The sequence below is a fragment of the Triticum dicoccoides genome, chromosome 1B (assembly GCF_002162155.2).
Source record: "Triticum dicoccoides isolate Atlit2015 ecotype Zavitan chromosome 1B, WEW_v2.0, whole genome shotgun sequence".
NCBI classification, from domain to species: Eukaryota; Viridiplantae; Streptophyta; class Magnoliopsida; order Poales; family Poaceae; genus Triticum; species Triticum dicoccoides.
In genome coordinates this window covers 603,489,807-603,510,930 of record NC_041381.1, presented here as the reverse complement: position 1 = coordinate 603,510,930, position 21,124 = coordinate 603,489,807, and the positions used below count along the sequence as shown (strand labels likewise).

At 47.0% G+C, this 21,124-nt stretch overlaps 2 protein-coding genes across 4 annotated transcripts; one reads left to right on the top strand and one right to left on the bottom strand.

Moving 5' to 3' along the window:
- Positions 1-10,369: 10,369 nt before the first annotated feature.
- Positions 10,370-15,716, top strand: LOC119349020. 3 transcript variants are annotated; one of them, XM_037617032.1, is made up of 4 exons: positions 10,370-10,570; positions 10,686-11,037; positions 12,417-15,000; positions 15,037-15,716. In XM_037617032.1, exons 1-4 carry the CDS (start codon positions 10,521-10,523, stop codon positions 15,342-15,344), a joined length of 3,294 nt encoding a protein of 1,097 aa, XP_037472929.1. In that variant the 5' UTR covers positions 10,370-10,520; the 3' UTR covers positions 15,345-15,716. The 3 variants fall into 3 exon arrangements, with proteins under 3 accessions (XP_037472929.1, XP_037472928.1, XP_037472927.1); XM_037617031.1 differs by having other exon boundaries at positions 12,417-15,006; positions 15,043-15,716; XM_037617030.1 differs by having other exon boundaries at positions 10,371-10,570; positions 12,417-15,716.
- A 179-nt stretch (positions 15,717-15,895) lies between these two features.
- On the bottom strand, positions 15,896-17,548 carry LOC119349021 (GDSL esterase/lipase At5g45670-like). The gene is made up of 3 exons (XM_037617033.1): positions 17,205-17,548; positions 16,986-17,110; positions 15,896-16,904 (listed from the first exon to the last, which is right to left on the bottom strand). The coding sequence occupies exons 1-3, from the start codon at positions 17,452-17,454 to the stop codon at positions 16,179-16,181; spliced, it is 1,101 nt and encodes a 366-aa protein (XP_037472930.1). The 5' UTR covers positions 17,455-17,548; the 3' UTR covers positions 15,896-16,178.
- Positions 17,549-21,124: the final 3,576 nt, after the last annotated feature.

The following is a 21,124-nucleotide window of genomic DNA, read 5'->3' as shown; positions in this document are numbered from 1 at the left end:
GAGCTCAAAGCGAAAATTGAGAGATAAAAACATTTTGGAGGCATACTTTTCCGACCAACGAAAACGATTAGAGCTCCCAACACTTTCCATGCTAGATACATCATAGGTGGTTCCCAAATAGAAAATAAAGTTTATTCCTTTTTCCACCATTACTTTCACTTTCCATGGCTTGTCTGTATCCACGGGTGCCTTCCATACCAACACTTTCCAAGGAATTTATTATTTGACAACATAAAGTAAATTCATTTTTCATTTCGGGACTGGGCATCCCTAATACCTTTGCCATACTCTCATGCAATGACAAGTGAATAAACACTCATCATGAGAATAACACATCTAACATGGAAAATATTGGCCACCCCTCACCGCCTCGCGAGAGGTAAAGCACACAAAAGAGAAATTTATTTTGAAAATTAGAGATGGCACATGCAAATTTGCTTAGAACGGCATGGAAATACCACATATAGGTAGGTATAGTGGACTGATATGGCAAAACTGGTTTGAAGGGTTTTGGATGCACAAGTAGTGATCATACTTAGTGCAAAATGAAGGCTAGGAAAAAGATTGAGAAGCGACCAACCAAGAAACGATAAATCTCATACCCAAGAATTAAGCATAAGTAAAACCGAATAATGCACCACAAGTAGGATATAAATTTCATTGCATAACTATTGACTTTCGTGCTTGCATAGGGAATCATGAACCTTAACACCAATATTCTTACTAAAGCATAATTACTCATCAACATGACTCACACATCATATCATCATATCTCAAAACCATTACTAAGAATCAAGTTTTATTTTGTCCAATGATCTTCATGAAAGTTTTTATTATATCCTCCTTAGATATCTATGACTTTGGGACTATTTTTATATGTTGCTTTTGATAAGCTCAAACAAATATAAGTGAAGAACATGAGCATAATATTTCTTTCTCTCAAAATAATCTAAGTGAAGCAAGAGAGAATTTCTTAAAAAAATTACTAACTCCCAAATAAATCTAAGTGAAGCATGAGAGCATTTCTTCAAAAATAACAAAGCACACCGTGCTAAAAAAATATATAAGTGAAGTACTAGAGCAAATCCATGGCTCTAAAAATTTAAGTGAAGCATAGGAGCAAGCATAACATAATTTTTGGCTCTCTCAAAAAGGTGTGTACAACAAGGATTCAAGACTTAAAACACAAAGAAAAACAAGCAAAGACTCATATCATACAAGACGCTCCAAGCAAAACTCATAATATGTGACGAATAAAAAGATAGTTCCAAGTAAAATACCGATGGTTGTTAGAAGAAAGATGGGATGCCACTCGGGGGCATCCCCAAGCTTAGTTGCTTGCTACTTCTTGAATATTATCTTGGGGTGCCTCGGGCATCCCCAAGCTTAGCCTTTTGCTAATCCTTATTCCTTCATCCATCGTAAGATCACCCAAAACTTGGAAACTTCAATCACACAAAATTCAACAAAACCTTCGTGAGATCCGTTAGTATAAGAAAGCAAACCACTACTATAAGTACTATTGCAAACCCATTCATATTTTATTTTTGCATTATATCTACTGTATTCCAACTTTTCTATGGCAAAAACTTCATCAGAGAAAACCATAGAATCATTAAAACAAGCACACAACGCAAAGAAAACATAATCTGTCAAAAACAGAACAGTCTATAGCAATCTGACTACTTAAAATACTTCTGTAACTCAAAAAATTCTGAAAAATTAGGACGACGTGAATAATTTGTTTATTAATCTTCTACAAAAAGAATCAACTCAAAATCACTCTTCTGATAAAAATGAAAAATAATTTCATGAGCGCAAAAGTTTCTGTTTTCCAGCAAGATCAAATCAACTCTCACCCAAATCATCTAACTAGAGGTATAATTGTGTAATTTATTGAAACAGCAAAAAAACCAAAAAGCAAAAACATACAAGTTGGGTTGCCTCCCAATGAGCGCTATCGTTTTACGCCCCTAGCTAGGCATAACGCGTAGGATCTAAGTGTTGTCATCCTTGCCCTTGTTTTCCTTGGGGGTATTTGTGTCGGGAGGTTTTGTAAATAAAACATAGAACACATTATCAATGGAAACCTTAGCACTATCAAGTTGCTTTTTATCATAACCCCTTTGATTTCCGGCAGTGATACAAGAATAATGTTGATTAACATTATTAAAAACTTGTTGGATCATATCTAAAACGGGGACTTGCTTTTTTAAGATTCTCATCAAAGATTTGGTTATCTCCAAGCAAATGTCTCAAAGCATAATCACTATTATAAAGAATTTCATCAATCATAGGTTTTTCACGATTCATGCCATAAAAATCAAAGATTTCCCAATATTCCCGTATTATGTAGTCAAATTCATTCAATAGAACAAGAGTGGCTAACTTTTTAGCTTTAGGATTCTCTATAACAGGCAACTCCTGGAACAATCTTTGCAAGGTAGGATGAGTACGGATAAATCTAGTTTAAAGTTTCAGAACAAGTGCCGAAATAGCTTCCGCATAAGATTTAGTCCTTCTAAGTATAGGAATATCATCAAGACTTAGTTTTCCGACACAATTGAAAAATTCTTGGATATATTCTTTTACCATAAAATTTCCTTGCCCCAAGACAAAATTTTTGGCATCTAGATTACCCGCACGGCTCCATTTTAGGAGTTAGGCCATCATCTGTTTCTGCCATATCGAAATCATTCATGGTGACTTCACAACAAGATTGCACTCAAAAATAGATCTGATGAGAAAACGGCGAACGAAAAAGAGGGCGAATAAAAACGGCAAATTTTTGTGAAGTGGGGGAGAGGAAAACGAGAGGCAAATGGCAAATAATGTAAATTGCGAGGAGATGAGATTTGTGATTAGGAACCTGGTGGATGTTGAAGATCCTCCCCGACAACGGCGCCAGAAATTCACGTTGATGGGAGACTATCTTGACGTGATCCTCCCCGGCAACTGCACCAGAAGTTCCTTTTGATGTCTGCTAGAACTACGTCGGTATTTTCCCAAAGAGGAAGGGATGATGCAGTATAGCGACGGTAGGTATTTTCCTTAGTGATGAGACCAAGAGGTTATCGAACCAGTAGGAGAACCTCCTAACACCACATAAATAGCACCTGCACATAAATAACAAATACTCACAACCCGACGTGTTTAAGGGGTTGTCAATCCCTTTCGGGTACGACGCCTCAAGATAGGCAAATAATGTGAGATAAAAGTGGTAGATAGGATAAATAGATCGCGGAACAAATAAATTGCAGTAAGGCATTTTTGTATCTTTGGTTTAATAAATCTGAAAATAAAAGCAAGGGAAAATAGATCGCAAAGGCAAATATGATGAAAAGAGACCCAGGGGCCGTAGGTTTCACTAGTGGCTTCTCTCGAGAAAAATAGCAAACGGTGGGAAAACAATTACTGTTGGGCAATTGATAGAACTTCAAATGATCATGACGATATCCAGGCAATGATCATTATATAGGCATCATGTCCAAGATTAGTAGACCGACTCCCGCCTGCATCTACTACTATTACTCCACACATCGACCACTATCCAGCATGCATCTAGTGTATTAAGTTCGTGGGAAAATGGAGTAATGCAATAATAATGATGACATGATGTAGACAAGATCTATTTATGTAGAAATAGACCCCATCTTGTTATCCTTAATAGCAACGATACATATGTGTCATTTCCCTTTCTGTCAGTGGGATCAAGCACCATAAGATCGAACCCACACCTCTTCCCATTGCAAGATAAATAGATCAAGTTGGCCAAAAAAACCAAATATCGAAGAAGAAATACGAGGCTATAATCAATCATGCATATAAGAGATCAAAGAAGATTCAAATAACTTTCATGGATAAACACATAGATCTGATCATAAACTCAAAGTTCATCGGATCCCAACAAACACACCGCAAAAAGACTTACATCATATGGATCTCCAAGAGACCATTGTATTGATAATCAAGAGAGAAAGAGAGAGAGAGAGAGCCATCTAGCTATGAACTATGGACCCGTAGGTCTACAAAGAACTACTCACGCATCATCGGAGAGGCACCAATGGACATGATGCACCCCTCTGTGATGGTGTCTAGATTGGATCTGGTGTTTCTGGACTCTGCGGCGGCTGGAATTCATTTTCGTCGACTCCCCTAGGGTTTCTGGAATATTGGGTTATTTATAGAGCAAAAAGGCGGTGCGCGAGGCCAACGAGGAGGGCACAACCCACTGGGGCGTGCCTGGGCCCCCAGGCGCGCCCTGGTGGGTTGTGCTCCCCTCGGAGCTCCCCTTAGGTGCGTTCCTGGCCCACTGGATGTCTTCTGGGCCAAAAAAATTCACAAAAAGTTTCACTGTGTTTGGACTCCATTTGGTATTGATTTCCCGCGATGTAAAAACAAAAAGAAAACAACAACTGGCACTGGGCACTATGTCAATAGGTTAGTACCAAAAAATGATATAAAATGACTATAAATTGATTGTAAAAAATCCAAGAATGATAATATAACAGCATGGAACAATCAAAAATTATAGATACGTTGGATACGTATCAGTAACGGTTGCGCGAGTCCATGGAGGGATCCACCCACGAAGGATCCATGAAAAAGCAACCTTGTCTATCCCACCATGGCCATCGCCCATGAAGAACTTGCCTTTACAAACTCCTTGGTTCAACTCCATAATCTTGACGGAGGCTCTCAAGTGACACCTAACCAATCTAGGAGACACCACTCTCCAAAAGATAATAGATGGTATGTTGATGATGAACTCCTTGCTCTTGTACTTCAAATGATAGTCTCCTCAACACCCAGCTCTCTCTCACAGATTTGGCTATGGTGGAAAGATGATTTGAGTGGAAAGCAACTTGGGGAAGGCTAGAGATCAAGATTCTTGTGGTTGGATTGGAATATCTTGGTCTCAACACATGAGTAGGTGGTTCTCTATCAGGAAACGAGTAGTGGAAGTGTAGGCACGTTCTGATGGCTCTTTCTCTAATGGAGAAGGGGTGGAGGGGTATATATAGCATCCACACAAAATCTAACCGTTACACACAATTTACCAAACTTGATGGGACCGAATAGTGAAACTCGGTGAGACCGACTTGGTTCAAAATGTAAACATTAGGCTTTTCAGTGGGAACGATAATATCAACTCGGTGAGACCGATGCGCTAGGGTTAGGGCAAAACCTCATCTCAGTGAGACCGATCACATGAACTCGGTGAGACCGATTTCAGTAATAAGCAAACAGAGACTTGGTCAGGCAAACTCGATGGGACCGATCGCTCATTTCGGTTAGACCGAAACGTCACGCAAAGGAAACAAAGAGTTTGCACTGCAAACTCGGTGGGACCGATCACTCATCTCGGTTGGACCGAAACGTTACGAAGGGAAACAGAGAGTTTGCAATCCCATCTCGATGAGACCGTGATCCCTATCGGTAAGACCGAATTGATTAGGGTTTGTGGATATGGCCATGTCAAGTGAACTCGGTGGCGTCAGATGGATCAAATCGGTGGGGCCGAGTTTGACTTTAGGTTTAGGACATATGTGGAAATGAGAAAGTGGTTGAGGGTTTTTGGAGCATATCACTAAGCATTTTGAGCAAGCATGCCCTTAAGCAACACCTCATCCCCTTTTAATAGTATTGACTTTTCCTATGGACTCAATGTGATCTTGGATCACTAAAATAAAAATGTAGAGTTTTGAGCTTTTGCCAATATGTGTCCTTAGCATTTTGAAGGGTCCACATCTAGTCCATGCCATACCAACAATTGAACTTTCTTAAACACTGATCTTGAAAGAATATTAGTTCAATCGGCTATATGTTGTTATGAATTACCAAAACCACCTGTGGATTAGTTGCACTTTCATGTACCATACTTTTGTCCTCGTCCTAACTTCTTCTATCAATGGAATGATACACAAACTTTGCATATTCGCGACATAATCACTTGACACTAAAAGGCAATGATAAGGTTTCTTCAACGGCAATGCCTTGAGGAAGGGTCGACACTCAAGAGCCCCATCACCGGACCTAACCATCAAAGGCCAGATTCTAGATTTTACATCGTTCTTCTTTTGCTTTTTATCCCGATCCCTTATGTTATATCGTAATTTTGAGAAATTACTGTTTGGTATAGTGGTTTGGAATATGTTCTAGCTGCTGCTTTAGAGCAATTATCAATGTACAGCTGGTGTGAGGTTATATAATAAAGATATGACATGAGACTTCCTTCTGCATTATTATTATTATATATTCTAACATTGCAATTCACTCTTATAGAATTATCTCGTTGAAGTCATGACTTTGCATGTTGGGTATAACAAATAAAACCTACTAAGTATTAACAGACAAGCATTGGACCCATAAGAAATTTAATGAAACTTAGTACAAGGAAGAGAGGTATCACATGCAATATATATTATCTTGGACATTTTTTATGATTATGATCTCTTAATGAAAATTTTCAAACTAAACAGTGTTTTGGCTAGACATGCAAGGCAACCTAACGAATGCATAGTTATGCATCTTTCTATTTGTTTGTTATGGATCCTTCAACATGATTATTTATTTCATCCTTTGTCAGTCTGAAACTCTGTACTAAGCGAAAATACTGCTTGTGCATCCCAAAAAAGTTGAGCCCAATTTCTTTCCACGAGTGTCCACTATACCCACCAATGAGTTGAGAAAGACCTTTCAAGCGACTTCTCATCGGTGCGGCTAGGGAGCGATGTCGTGACGTGTGAAGACCTTTCGCCAGTGGCACAATGATAATGACTCTAGCTCAGACAGCGGGGTGAACAATAAATAACATCTACAACCAGACATAGCAAATATGACCCCTTAAACGCCCGTGGATGCGCCCGATCAGTGACCGGGCGTGCCCGTTTTGAGCCCCTATTTATGCGCCCGTGCAGCCACACTCCTCATTTTTCTTGTCATACGTCCGGTTATTTGCCCCTGATTGGTGGAGATGAAGAAAGAGAAATAAAAGAATGAGTAAAGAAAGAGAAAAGATGATCCCGGGTAGGGCCGCGGCCTACACAGCGGAATGCCCGAGCGCGTCCACGAGCCCTCATGTCCTCCCCATATTTGAGATGGACTAGAACAATGCACATGCGTGGCAACGAGATATAAATAATTAAGATGGACTAGAACAATTACCTCATATTTTGACTAGAAGTTTGGTAAGTAAATTAAAGTATAATTGGTACAGAAGGTAAGTAAATTAAGGTGACTGATTATCATGTACGTGGATGTTTGGACGAAGGGGTGGTGGGAAGAAAGATGAAATGTGAACATTACGTTCTTTTTAAGTAATATATAGAGATATAGAGATATGAGGGTTCGCGGACAGCCCGGACGTATATTGATGATATGAGGAGTCCAGTCGGATCACGTTTTTCTTCTCTCTCTTGTTCGGTCATTGGCCGTCTGCGTCCGCGGGCACACGAGAGATGGTTTGAGGCGTCCGGCTGTAGATGCTCTAAGCCATGCCTACGAGGTCCATAGGCTACTTGGCTTCGTTTAGATTAGTTTTAGTTGAATCTATGTCGAACCTGTTAAATTCTGTCTGTGTGATTGCAAGTACTATAACGTGCTAGCTTAAACTCCCTCCGTGTTCGAATGTACTCCCTCCGTCCGAAAATAGTTGTCATCAAAATGAATAAAAAGAGATGTATTTAAAACTAAAATACATCTAGATACAACTTTGGATTAAGAATTGGTGGAATACCAGGCAATCCGAAACTCTCTTAACTGATATTCAAGAGAAAAGGATTCTAGAAAGATTCATAGAATTAGAAGAACTTTCTCTCTTGGACGAGATAATAAAAGGGAAACTAAAGCTTTTATCTAGTTTGATGACAAGTATTTTCGAACGGAGGGAGTATTTGTGTTTGATCCATTTGTAATGGGGGATATTTGATGGCACGGTGGAGTGACAGGCACCCGGCTATGTGCAGACGTGTCATCTGAGGCAGAAATTTGGTGATGCGAGATGCGCTTGCACGAGCCGGGTCCAACGAGTGTGAGATCGCGCGCACTGCACAATGCACATGCATTTAACTCAGCTATAAACGACGCAGTCCCGCCCCCACCGGACACTGGCTCACAGTCGGTCATTACTACGACCACTCCACGGGCGGCGTCAGCCGGGTTCACAGAGTGATTAACTCGCGGTACAACACACTTCCGGCCACAAATACACTTCACTTTCACGTTCAAAACCACCATTATCATAGCCCAGACCTAAAGGAGAAGGAGGGATGGGTTTTAGGGATTTCGAATTATTCAACCAGGCTATGCTGGCGAAACAAGGCTAGAGGTTGCTTACATCACCAGATTCTCTATGCGCTAGAGTCTTAAAGGATAAGTACTATCATGATCATGAATTTATGTCAGCTAAGAACAAAAGAGGATCCTCGCATATTTGGAGAGCCATTCTTCATGGCAGAGAGGGTCTAAAATTAGGCCTGATAAAGAGGGTTGGTGATGGTTTTTCTATTCACCCATGGGAGGATCCATGGATTCCTTTTAACCATGGTTTCAAACCCCTAATTCAGCTTCCTGATGCAGCTATCAGTAGGGTGGAAGAATTGATTGACGCAGACAATGGTGAATGGAATATGAATTTGATTAATGCAAATTTTGTGGAACCGGATGTTAGTGTAATATGCAGGATTCCGATTAGTAATTCAGCTGAGGATATTTGGGCTTGGCAACCAGAAAAACATGGTCATTTCACTGTGAAATCGGCATATAGAGTTCTTGTCTCTAAAAGTCGTCAAACTTACCAGCCCGGGTCTAGCATCAATCAGGAGAAGGTATGGAAGAAAATGTGGAAACTTGAGGTCCCTCCTAAGGTGAAGAATTTCTGGTGGCGTATTATCCATGACTTTATACCCTGTCGTGCCGTTTTGAAGCGACGACATATGGAACGTATTGATTTCTGTGACACTTGTGGTCAACAGGAAACTACAATGCATGCTATCTTTGATTGCACTTGGGCAAGGATCTTCTGGGAGCAGGTGAAGTCCCTAACTGGCATAAAAATTCCTGACCTACATCCACACTCTTGGATGTTCGATGTGGTGGATGGTACAAAGATACCCCAATCTGAAGCTTGTATAATTTTAAGTGGAGCATGGGCGATCTGGACTGAACGAAATGCAAGAAAGCATGGAGAGTCTGGGCGCTGTATCATGCAATCAGTAAGATGGGTGATAGACTCGGTAATGGACTCAACAAGTGCTGGAAAACTAAGCAAGCCGAAGCAATCAAAACAAATAAAATGGAATCCACCTGATGAAGGCGTGATGAAGATTAATGTAGATGCATCCTTTGATGATGTTTCCTGTCAAGGTTCGACTGGGCTGGTTATTCGGGATAGGGAGGGTGCATTACTTCGTGCACAAGCCCTTTGGTATAATTTTGCAGCTAGCTCACAGTCCATGGAAGCAGAAGCAATTCGAGATGGAGTTCGAATGGCTATTGAGAGAGGTTTCAGCAGAGTTGAGGTGGAAACTGATGCTCAAGCTATTGTTAAGTTGTGGGAGTCAGATACCTTCGATCGTTCGGAGATAGCTGCCATTCTTCAAGAGATCAGGGAGCTTTCTGATCAATTTGAGAGTTTTAGGCTGAAATTCGTAAGTAGAGAAGCTAATGAAGCGGCTCATTTATGTGCGAAGCAGGCGACAAGTGTTAGGAGAAGATGTTTATGGCTTAATTACACTCCTTTTTTCCTAATGAACACGTTGTATCGTGATTGTATGCCTGCTTAAGTAAGCAATAAAACTCTTTTATGTTGCAAAAAAGAAAAATAGCCCAGACTCAGGCAAGCAGCAGCACCGACGGCAAACAGTAGTAGTAGCACCAGAGGGCAAAGGACGAAGGCCTCCTTTGGTTTGTAGGAATTTTATAGGAATTCTATACGATAGGATTTGCAAAGGAAAAATTCCTTTGAAGCCCTTTGGTTTGTAGGAATGGATTCCTATTCCTATGTAGGATAGGATTCAATCCTTTACATTTTGGAGGAAAAAAACATTAGCCTAGACTCAATGGAAAAATTCCTATCCTATGCACCAAATAACATCTCTTCCTCTATAGGAATTGAGATGCATGTCATCTCACTTCCTATGATTTTCCTATTTCTATAAAATTTTTATCCTATGAACCAAAGAAGGCCGAAGCTTTTTTTACTCTTGTTTTTACACCCATACCCACCGCCCGGCGCGGCGCCGTACAGTAATCGCGGAGCGCGCCGCGCCCTCGCACTGTCACTTGTCGCAGCAGAGCTGCGGGAAAAGCGGCAAAAACCCACGCGGGCCGCGCCCTAGGCCTCTACTCACCCCCTTGCGCCGCACCACGCGCCTGGGCCGCCGCACGGCTCATTGGGTCTCCCCCCGCGGTCGCTCCACTCCAGCCCTCTCCTCTCACAACCACCGCCGAGGATGGCCGTGTGCGCCGGGAACAGAGCCGGGTGAAAGCGGGCGAGCGGACCAGGGAGCCCTCCCGCGATGGCCGCCACTGCAGGCGGCGGCCGCGCCGGCCCGTGCTTCTCGATCCGGTACCGCATGAACTCCTTTTCCCTCCTCCGCATTGCGCGCCGCCGCCGCCGCGCGCCCGCGGGGCGGAGCTCTGACGCTGCTGTTTCTGTTTCGTATGTGTGTTCTGAACGGCAGGGGGTACGCGGCGCGGGCGCGGGCTGGCGCGGCGGACGAGGGCGGGAGGTGCTGGCCGCTGGGCGGGCCGCCGGAGACGCTGCCGCCGATGGAGGTGCGGCGGTTCCGGTGGTGGGCGGACGAGGCGGCGCTGGCGGACGACATGGACGACGGGGAGGAGGAGCGGAGGAACGCGACCATGCGCCGGAAGCGCTCCGTCGTCGAGCTCTTCGCCGCCGTGCCGCGGGTCGCCGGGGACGACGGGAGGAAGGTGAAGAGGAAGCTCGACAAGGGGAAGCAGCCGGCCGGGGCTCAGGCCAAGAAGGGGTCCAAGAAGGACAAGGCCCCGGCTGACATTGTTGCGAGGAAAAAGGTGCGGTTTTTCTCCCCCCAAGCTCGCATCTGCATTGCTTGGATTTTGATTGGAATGCGTTTGTTGTGAGAAGTGATTTATATGCCTGGTTTTCCGGCATGTATAAAATTTATCCGAGCTCTGTGAAGCGATTTCCGGCCATGGGAGAAGTGATCTTGCAAGCAGCACAATGTGGATCCAGCGCAATGGCTAGCCGGGAAGATTGTATTGAGCGGATTAACCTTCATCATCAAATCTCTAACAACCAGATAGTTTCTGTCTCCTCCCCACACAAAGGCGGCCAGGGTTTCCCCTCTCTTCTCCAGATCCATTGCAGTTTGGTCCTTTCGTCGCTTCGGCATCTATGGGTGGCGCGGCGGCAGCCTCAGTAATCTTCTTCTAGTAGCTTTCTCGTTGCAACAGTATTCTGTTGGTCAGTGGAGGTGTGCTAGAAGTGTTAGCAGCACTGGTGGCTCTGTCAGATCTGGTTGAGGATGATGATGGACCTTCCTTTTGCTTGGTGCAGGATGGTTGGTTCGCTTTCGTCATGCAGACTATGCGCAAGTGGTGGCACCGGGTCGGAGCGCCAACAAGCTTGGGGCGTGGCCCTGCTGATGTTCCATCGACGTTGTCTTAGTCCCGTCGCTAGGGTTTGGGCCTTCAATTGCAATCTTCAAATGCCATGAGGCAATTGGAGCTCATTAGGTGCTTGTGGTGGTTGTTTTTATTTGTGCAGCGTTGGCTGCTCTCGTCCTTGTAATTGTCCCCTTAAGATAAATCAGATCTGACATGCCTTCGGGTGTGGGCGTGGCCCTGCTGATGTTCCATCGACGTTGTCTTAGTCCCGTCGCTAGGGTTTTGGGCTTCAATTGCAATCTTTAAATGCCATGAGGCAATTGGAGCTCATTAGGTGCTTTTGGTGGTTGTTTTTATTTGTGCAGCGTTGGCTGCTCTCGTCCTTGTAATTTTCCCCTTGAGATAAATCATGTCTGACATGCCTTCGGGTGCTTTCCTCTAAAAAAACAAGCTTGTATTGATGATTTGCATGTAAAGAATAGGTGTGGATTGTGTTTAACGTGCTCTTACCATAAGCAGTATGTCGGTCCGTGCTTGCTCATGCAGTCTTCTGTTCTTGCTCCCTTCCTGATAAATCACTAGATGGCCAAAGTTCATACTTGGATCATGCACATTGGTAGGTACACCCACCTACTCAACTGTGTCGCAAAACGTCGCAGTGTAAAACATGATTAGTGTACAGTCAATATATATATATATTGAGTTGAGTTGCATGGTGACATCTTAATTATGTTGCAATTGGACTCTGTATGTGCTATACTGCTTTTCTAAAATGTGAAGGCTATCTCACTTAGAAGGGTGATCTGTCATGTTTTCCTTTTCAGGAGAAAAATGAAAATGCGAACGCTACCTCACTTAGCATTTCTCAATTATTTCAAGACGCCATACGAAAGAGGAAGCTCAAAAAGTCTCCTAGCAAGAAAAGGAAAAATCAAGAGGTCTCAGTTTTACCGAACAAGAAAAATATAAATGGAAGCAATAAGTCAGTTTTGCCTAATCAGAAGGCTATGGAGAATGGTTCTGAAGTTCAAACCATTCTTAAGAAACACTTAGGAACAGGAGAGGGCACATTTCTGAAAAACTCTGATGTTACGTGTCCGTCAAAGTCTTCTCTCAAATCAAAACATGTTACTTTTTCGGACACAGCTGACATATGTGGGTTGACTGCCTCCCAAACTGAAGATAACACGGAGCAATCACAGGTGGTGCAGGCATCCCAGCAACCGTCCCAGAGAGACAATTCTCAGGTAGTCAATGATCAGCGCAATACAGAAGAGCCACAGTTGGTGCATCAGCGGATAGATGCTTTATCAGGGACTATTGAGCAGGATAGCAGCTCTTTATCTGAGAAGGTAGGTTCAACTGGTGCCTCCCATACTGTTCCACTTACCAAACCTGTGTATCTGAATCATTGCATAGAGATTTCTAAGAGGGACAACGGCAACCGTTTGAGCTCCATGAGCTCAGCTGCCCTGCCTAGTCAAGGGCTTGCTCAAAAGTCTGCTGGCGTTAACTTCCGTTTGCAAGAAGGCCTATGTCTTGGTATTGGGCTTCAAGCTGAAGAAAACTGTCAGATGATGCCAAGAGGACCATCTGTTCCTGCTGGTTTAGCAGTCGACAAAAGACCAGAATATCTTATGAGAACTCCGTTGCCACATCCTTACAGCTCTGGCTATGCTGCTTCTCTCAAAGAAGCATTGGATAGGAATAGAAGCACAATTCTTCAGGAAAGGTTGATTGCTAATTGCCACTTGACAGAAGTTCATCCTAGTGTTCGTAGATCTGGTAATGACGTGGTGAGCAATATAAACACCTCAACAGGATCAAACAAATCAACAAATGCACAACCTACAGTCTGTGTATCTGCATGCAGGAACATGTACAGTGATGGCTATATGGGTCTTCCTATTAATTCGCATGGTGAATTTGTCAGGGTTCAAACTGGTGGTACCCTTAATCCCGATGAGCTGCTTAAAACACAATGCTTGAGGAAGGATTCTTTGCATCCTTCAACATCTCCAACTTTCTTCACACCTAGTACTTCCTTGGATTATGCCCATTTAAGAATCAACCATGAAGCTCCGCCATTTTTTACAGTTGCTAATTTTGGTATTCAGCCAGACCCTCGTCTTATCCCCACAATGCCAACTGCATTCAATATGGGTTTCAGACAGCGTCCCAGCTCTGAAAGAGTGGAAGTGCATAACCATGCAATTCCCAGCAGCATATATTCATGCAGGAACCAGCAAGGGAGTTCAGATCAATGTTTGGGCGCTCAATTCCTGGGACATGATGATCAATTGCTGAAGTCACTTGAGATGCAAAGCTGCTTCCCAAGACAGAATTATAAGCAGAATATCCAACCTGCTGCTGAAACGACGATGCGCCTAATGGGCAAAACAGTTAGTCTTGGAACCGGCATTGGGGGTTTAGAAAACTGTGGTCCATGTTCTAGTAACCAAATCAGAGCTGAAGATCGTTGCTTTCCAGGGATGTGCACACAAGTTTCTCCGCAATTGTCTCATGAAGGTTTGGTTGATCCTGCTGCAACATTTAGGATTTTGAATGGAGGAAGACCACCATCAGAATATGCATCACGTTTTTCTTCTGTTCCAGCAGCTGAGCAAGGGCCTGGTTTCAGCAAAAGTAATCAGAGTCGTCAACCTCAACTAGCCGTGCCAAACAAGGTGTCTATGCAACCAGTGAGCAGGTACAATGAGGTCAGGCTGGGGCATCAGCGACCAGCTGTGGCAAATCAAGTTCAGAGTACTGCTAATCATCTAGAACCTGGTCCTGCGCACTGCGGTCGTACCGCTAGTGTTGCAACAAAGCCATCTTACGATCCATGGAACAAGTTCAAAAACATTGCAGAAACAAGACCAGGGTCATCTCAGTTCAGCCTTTTCCCTGAAAACAGCAGCAGCATGACACAAATGACCCCAATATCCAACTGTATGTCTGGCTACTCTGTTCAGAGCACTGCTGCATCATCAACAACTCAAACAAAGTTTACCTCACTCCGTCCATTGCCCCCTTCAATGGTCTCTTCTCATGTTTTTAGCAGTGAAGCTGTGCGGCCTCATGGATCTACTGCATCCAGGCCATTAGTTCCCCTTCCTCGTGAACCAGGTAAAAGTAATGCTCCAGGTGGTGTGATCTTTGAAGACAAGGGGAGCATGAAACAGGCCACTGTAGTAGCATCAAGATCGAGTCTTGAGAGTTCGAAGCAAATCAACAAGAGTTTCAAAGGACCGGCAGAAAAGGATGATGTGTTATTGACATCACCAAACAAAACTTGCATAGCAGTACGAAAGGACCTAAATCCGCCGCCACTCCTGGTAGAAATCTATGGATCCAGACCAGGTGGGCAGCCCCGAGATATGCCAGTTCGTCTCAACGGTGGGCAACCCCGAGATATGCCAGTTCGTCTCAACAGTGGGCAACCCCGAGATATGCCAGTTCGTCTCAACGGTGGGCAACCCCGAGATATGCCAGTTCGTCTCAGTGGACCTGAAACAATTCTTCGAGCTGTAACCAGTGGTGCAAATACACGTTCGGCGTTGACAGATTCTTCCAGTACTGCGGGTACTAGACCTGTTAAGTTGCAATCTGGAGCAAAGCACATACTCCAGCCATGTGCTAGTGCTAGCTTGGACCAGGTGGATTCCTGGCCTGCGCGGTCGGTCATACAGCATGAAGTGGAGAATGATGCTCGCGCAGTAGGTGCATCGAAGAAGACCGACCTGTGCTGAAGCTGCAGAGTTTAACCATTCCCTGGGTTAATGAGTCTTTTCGTCGTCATCGGACTAGCTAATCCTGAAGAAACTTCGTACCAAGCCCAACCTGAAACCAGATAAATGATCTTATGGGACGGAGCTGGCATCTTGCATCAGTTTCTCCCGTAATATCGCTAGCCCTTCCCTATTGTTGTCGTAATATGCTCCTCCATTTAGGTTAGATTGTATTTGTCCTCGAGCAATCGGCAGCATCTCTGCCTTTTCATCTTGGTTAGATGGTAGTTTCAGCTGGGATAGATGGAGTTTTCCAACATTGAAAGAGAAGTTCTGTTATTTTCCCAACTGTTCACGTTGAAACCATTGTCGTTAGTTTGTTTTCGATCGATCGATTGGCGAGAGCCCTGCCTTTTCATCTTGGTTAGATGGTAGTTTCAGTGCTGCCATAGGTGAAATTTTCTAGCATTGGTAGGGAAAATCTGTTATTTTCCACATGATATTTTGGCAGTGGTGGTGATACGAAGCCCCAAGCTTGTTGCATTCCTATTCATATTTTTTTGCAGACCAAATTCTCCCAGCAAACTAATGAATTCTGTGAACTGCGGTAGCTATTCTTCTCAGCCAAAGACAGTTGTTTATACAGTATTATACTAATTGCTGCACAATCGTAGTACATGGTTGGTTGCCGATCTGAGGCACTGTGAACTGAGTAAGAGGGTACAGTTTCAAAATTCAGGCGCAAACGTATCATCTTGTATGTGTTGGTACACCGCAGAGTCAGAATTGTGCATATCTTTCACCGACACCAACGGCGGCGGCTGCCGCCGTCCCTCCCTCCGCCGATGGAGCGGGCTAGAGGCGTGCGAGGGTGCGGAGGTCGACGGGGTGCACGTCGGAGGCGAGCCGGGCGGCGTAGGCCCGCTGGCCGACGAGCACGTTGGCGGCCTCGGTGGGGTGGAAGGCGTCCCAGAAGAGGTACTCGTTGCGGTTGGGGCACGGCGTCTGGAACGGCAGGCAGGTGACCTGCCCGTTGTTCCGCCCCACGCCGCAGCAGCCCCGGTTGGTCACCTTCAGGCCATGGCCGCCGGGCGCCCGGAGGATGTCGGAGAAGATGCCATCGATGTTGATGTAGGTGAAGTGCGCGCCGGGGAGGAGGCGGTTGAACTGGTCGACCATGCCGACGAGCCGCTGGTTGAACATCCGGACGGCGACGTTGATCCGGTCGACGCAGGCCACGCCGTTGGCGCTCTGCGTGGCCAGCTCGTTGGGGCTGCACCCGACCTGCCCCACGCCGATGAGCGCCACCTTGCGCGCCCCGTAGCTGTAGAGCGCGCGGAGGAGCTGCGTGTAGCGCGCCGCCAGGTCGTCGGCGTACTGCGCCGGCGTGTAGCGGCTCCCCGTGTCGTAGAAGGCCGGCATGAAGTAGTTGTTGAGGTAGTCGTTGCTGCCCATGCCGACGGTGAAGATGCACTGGCTCAGGCGGTTCGCCGCCGCGTCCTCGTCCCCCAGGATGCTCACCAGCTGCTCCACCGCGCTCTGGTAGTTCTGCACCTGCCCGCTGAAGCTGATGCGTCCACCCTGCAGCCAGAAGCATCTCATCAGGAATTGACATGGCATTCGCGACTGCTAGAGTACGGAATGCGGTAGCGTGCTGCGTACCAGCTGCTGCCCGGTCTCTTCCCGGATGCCGGCGGCGGCGGAGGCGAAGTTGACGCCGGTGAGGAGCTGGTCGCTGGTCGCACCGGCGAACGGGGGGATGAAGTCGTCGAAGCCCAGAAGCTTGGCTGCACCCAACGCAAAAGACAGAGCAAGACTGAGCTGTACGTAGTTTCGGAATGTGTTTGTACGTACGTGGTATGTATAGTTTTGGGTGCTTACAGATGACGTCGACGGTGGTGAGTCCGTTGGAGAAGCGTCCGGTGGGCCCGCCGGCGAAGTCGACGCCGTAGGGCGGGTAGTTGGAGCGCGCGAGCGAGACGATGCCGTTGTTGTTGCCGTTGTCCACCAGCGAGTCCCCGAACACGAAGTAGCACGGCACCTGCGGCGCCGCCCCGGCCGTCGTCGCCGCCGCGCCCACCACCGCCAGCACCACGGCCAGCGACCGCCAGCAGCACGCGCTCCCCGCCATTGCACCACCAAGTGCCTTCTCAGTGACGATCCGACTGAGCTGCTAGAAGGAAGGAGCGAGCGAGATTGATTGTGATCGCGACAACACACGGTGGACATGCGTACTGCTACCATGCTTGCGCGTTATTTATAGGGACTGGTGAGAGTTGAGTTGGGCAGCGCCGGTGCTGGATTGGACACTAGAGAGAGGGTGGAGATTAATCACCGATTGGGCCTTTTGCCACTCGCTCGCTGTTAGGTCCGGCATTTACTTGGAGGCGGCGGGCAATGTGCGTGGGCTAGCTGGTGAAGCAAGCTGCTCACTCCATCAGTGTGTCTACTACGAGATACGAAGATTCTCTCAAAACAAAAAAAGCGAAATCTACTATGCGAACAGCGTAGGCAAAGACCGGCCGGCAGGGGCACTACGGATTTTTATACGGACAAACACACAGTTTGGGGTACAGTCTGGACGGTGCGTGTATTTGTATAGCTCAAGGACGATGTAGCTAGCCCGTCAGTTGCTTGCTGTTTGGGCGAACCAAAGCGGGTCGAGCTACGTTTGTGTGCGCACAGGTGCCTGGCCAGGCAGTACATAGAGCGGTTGCAGCTACAATTTTGAGCAACGCCGACATATCAGTTGATCGACCGCCTCAACCGAGGAGCTAGTTACTGCTGCCTGTACTCCAGTACGTAAGGCGCTAATAACTCGCCGACATTTCCCAGTCCAGTTTACCAGCAAGTTACAGGATCTTGAGTTATCGCCCCGTCCGATCATCATGATCGATCGGCGTTAGTCACCCCGGCCGGCCCGGTGCCGGACACCAGACAGACTGTGAACGCGCACATCGGAAGCTTGGAAAAGCTCCGCTGGCCATAAAACCGGAACAGATAGGGCTCAATCATCAACATCCAATGACCCATCCGGCACGCAGAGACATTCCACATGCATAGGCGTATGAACGGCGTCGCCGAGTGGGGATGGATGGATCCATCGATCGTGCACGCCGTCGTACGCATGCAGTGCAGCGCCCACACATCACACTATAGCCAGCCAGCCGGCCCGTAGATTGGATTGATCTGGCCCCGCTCCACGCACGCCGAATTCAATGCGCCGCCCTGGTGGCTGGCGGGCTAGAGAGAGAGGTCGCCTTGCAACACCTTGGCCTCCCACGGCGGAGCGTCACCGTGGCACGCACGGCACGGCACGGGCCGGTGCGGGGGTCCGGGGCAACTCGACCATGTACTTGAAAGGTTGCAATGCTCAATAGTCAAATACAGTTGGTGCATGTGCTCCCTTGGATCTGGTTCTGGTTCTGGGCGAGGAACGCACGGCACGTACCAACGCGTGTCTGCTACTAGTAGTACGGTAGGTACCATGCATGTGCCGCTGTGCATGTAACTCGATCCATATGTTCCGGTGAGAAGCTTGAGGAATTTCACGCTTGCTTCTGTTGTTCGGGTTCCCCCATTTTCCATTACTTTGCGCATTGTGGAGGAAACACCCTTTTTCAGGAAGACCGTTGGATCAATGGGATGAGGGTACACGAAATAGCACCAACTATATACGGCATGATCCTTCGACGCGTCAGATTTATGAAGCATGTGGCATCGGCCATTGAGGATGGTTCTTGGGCTATGGATGTCGGCCCGGACCTTGGAGAGCAAGCCTTGAGGAAATTCTTATCCCTATGGCTGTGTGTGTACACGTGGGAGCCGGAGGTGGATGTGCCTGATACGATAGCATGGTCCTGGGAGACGAATGGACGCTACTTGGTGAGGTCGACCTATGCGGCAGGGTTTTGGGGCCGAGAGGTGGCACCTATGGCGGAGCTTACCTGAACATCCCGGCCCCCCCTCTAACAGCAAGTTCTTCACTTGGCTAGCACTACGAGATCGGTGCTGGACCTCGGATAGACTTGCACGAAGAGGGTTACTGCATCAGGACGCTTGCCCTCTTTGCGACCAGGAGGAGGAAACGATCAACCATGTGCTGCTAACATGTGTGTTCGCTAGATCCATATTTTTTTTAGAAAAGGAGGATGACCCCCGGCCTCTGCATCTGGGAGATGCATACGGCCACTTTATTGATTATTCTCGAGGACCTTACAAAGTGTTACAACAATATGCCTGAATCCACCATCTAGGCAATCTATGCTGCTACTCCTATCCATATGATGAAGGGGTGCTAGCTGGGCCACTACCCAGACCACTCACCTAAACCTAACATCAAAAGCCGGAATCCCCAGCCTAGCCACATACCGGGTCTGGGGCATAAACCGGTCTGACGCACTTACAGGTGTCGTCTCCGCCATCTTCCACTGGTCCATCTCCAAGCAGATTGAAGTGCCAACCTTGGCAGGCTCCTCCGCCATCAACGCCACCATGACGCCAAATGACGACCACCACGTACGCTAGTCCATCGCCAAGCAGATGGAGCGCTACCATAAGATGAAGATCAACGGTAGAATATATAGAACGCCGCACTCATTGCCGCCGCCACACACCTCACACGCACCACAAAGCGCCCACCGTGCTTCCGGGAACCCCAGGCGACGCCTTCAAGAAGGAGCGCGACGAAGGTACGATGCCATCGCCCGCAAGGGGAACTAGAGCTTTCGCCCAAATGAAGAGCACAATGAGAGACAGGATAGGACCTCGACAAGGCCTCCAAGAAGGGAACCGATGCCCACAACGACGCCGCCATTGTCGTGGCCTCCGTCGACGGCCAAGGGTTTCCCCTGATCCCGCCCCCGTCCCATCCACCCGGCCAAAGACCTGACCAGGGGAGCGCACGCAGCCGGAGAAGGCGTTGGACTTCATCGAAGCAGGCACGCTGGGTGACGGGGCAGTCGGACCTTCCCAGGAGACCCCACACCGGATCGGGAGAGGGGCTAGCGACAGCTCTGGCGACCGACGGCCGCCACAGAGGGCCTACGTCGGCAGCCACCAGAAGCTGGGGAGGCGGGAGACGGCGTCTGATGTGGGGTGCTGTCGTGGTTCTAAGTCTGACAGTAGTGTAGGGGGGTAGGTATGGAGAGGCAAGATCCTAGCTATGGAGTAGTTGTACACGCAAGAGATTTATGAGTTCAGGCCCTTCTCGGAGGAACTAACAGCCCTACGTCTCGGAGCCCGGAGGCGGTCAACTGGATTATATGCATATGAGTTACAGGGGTGCGAACCCTTTACACTGAGGAGGGGGGTGGCTTATATAGAGTTCGCCAGACCCCTCCGGCCCTCAGTTATGTAGGGTTTAAAGTACATTAAGATCTGGCGTTACTGGTAACGCCACAAGTAAAGTGCTATGATGACCATAAAAGCTACTCAATGACCGACCGTTTGCATGCAGAGGGACTTTAGACCTCCCGGCCGTCGAGTGGTTGGCTTCATGGTCGAGTGGTTGGATTCATGGTCGAGTGTCTTCGAGTCTGTCGAGCGGAACACTTCTGGGCCGATTGACAGGCGGTTTCTTCTAGAGATGTCCTTGGGTAGGGTGGTTTGGACATGCCCATGACCCTACCCTAGGTACATAGCTTCATCATTAGCCCCCAAATGGATCGAGGTTTGAGTGGGGAAGGAGTTGAGAACTCTTTCGACACATTTTTTGTGCTATGAGTATATCTTGTTCTGGACCCATGGACCTAAATAACGACACCAACTTCTTTTTCGGTCGCCTTGATCCATTCTTGGTT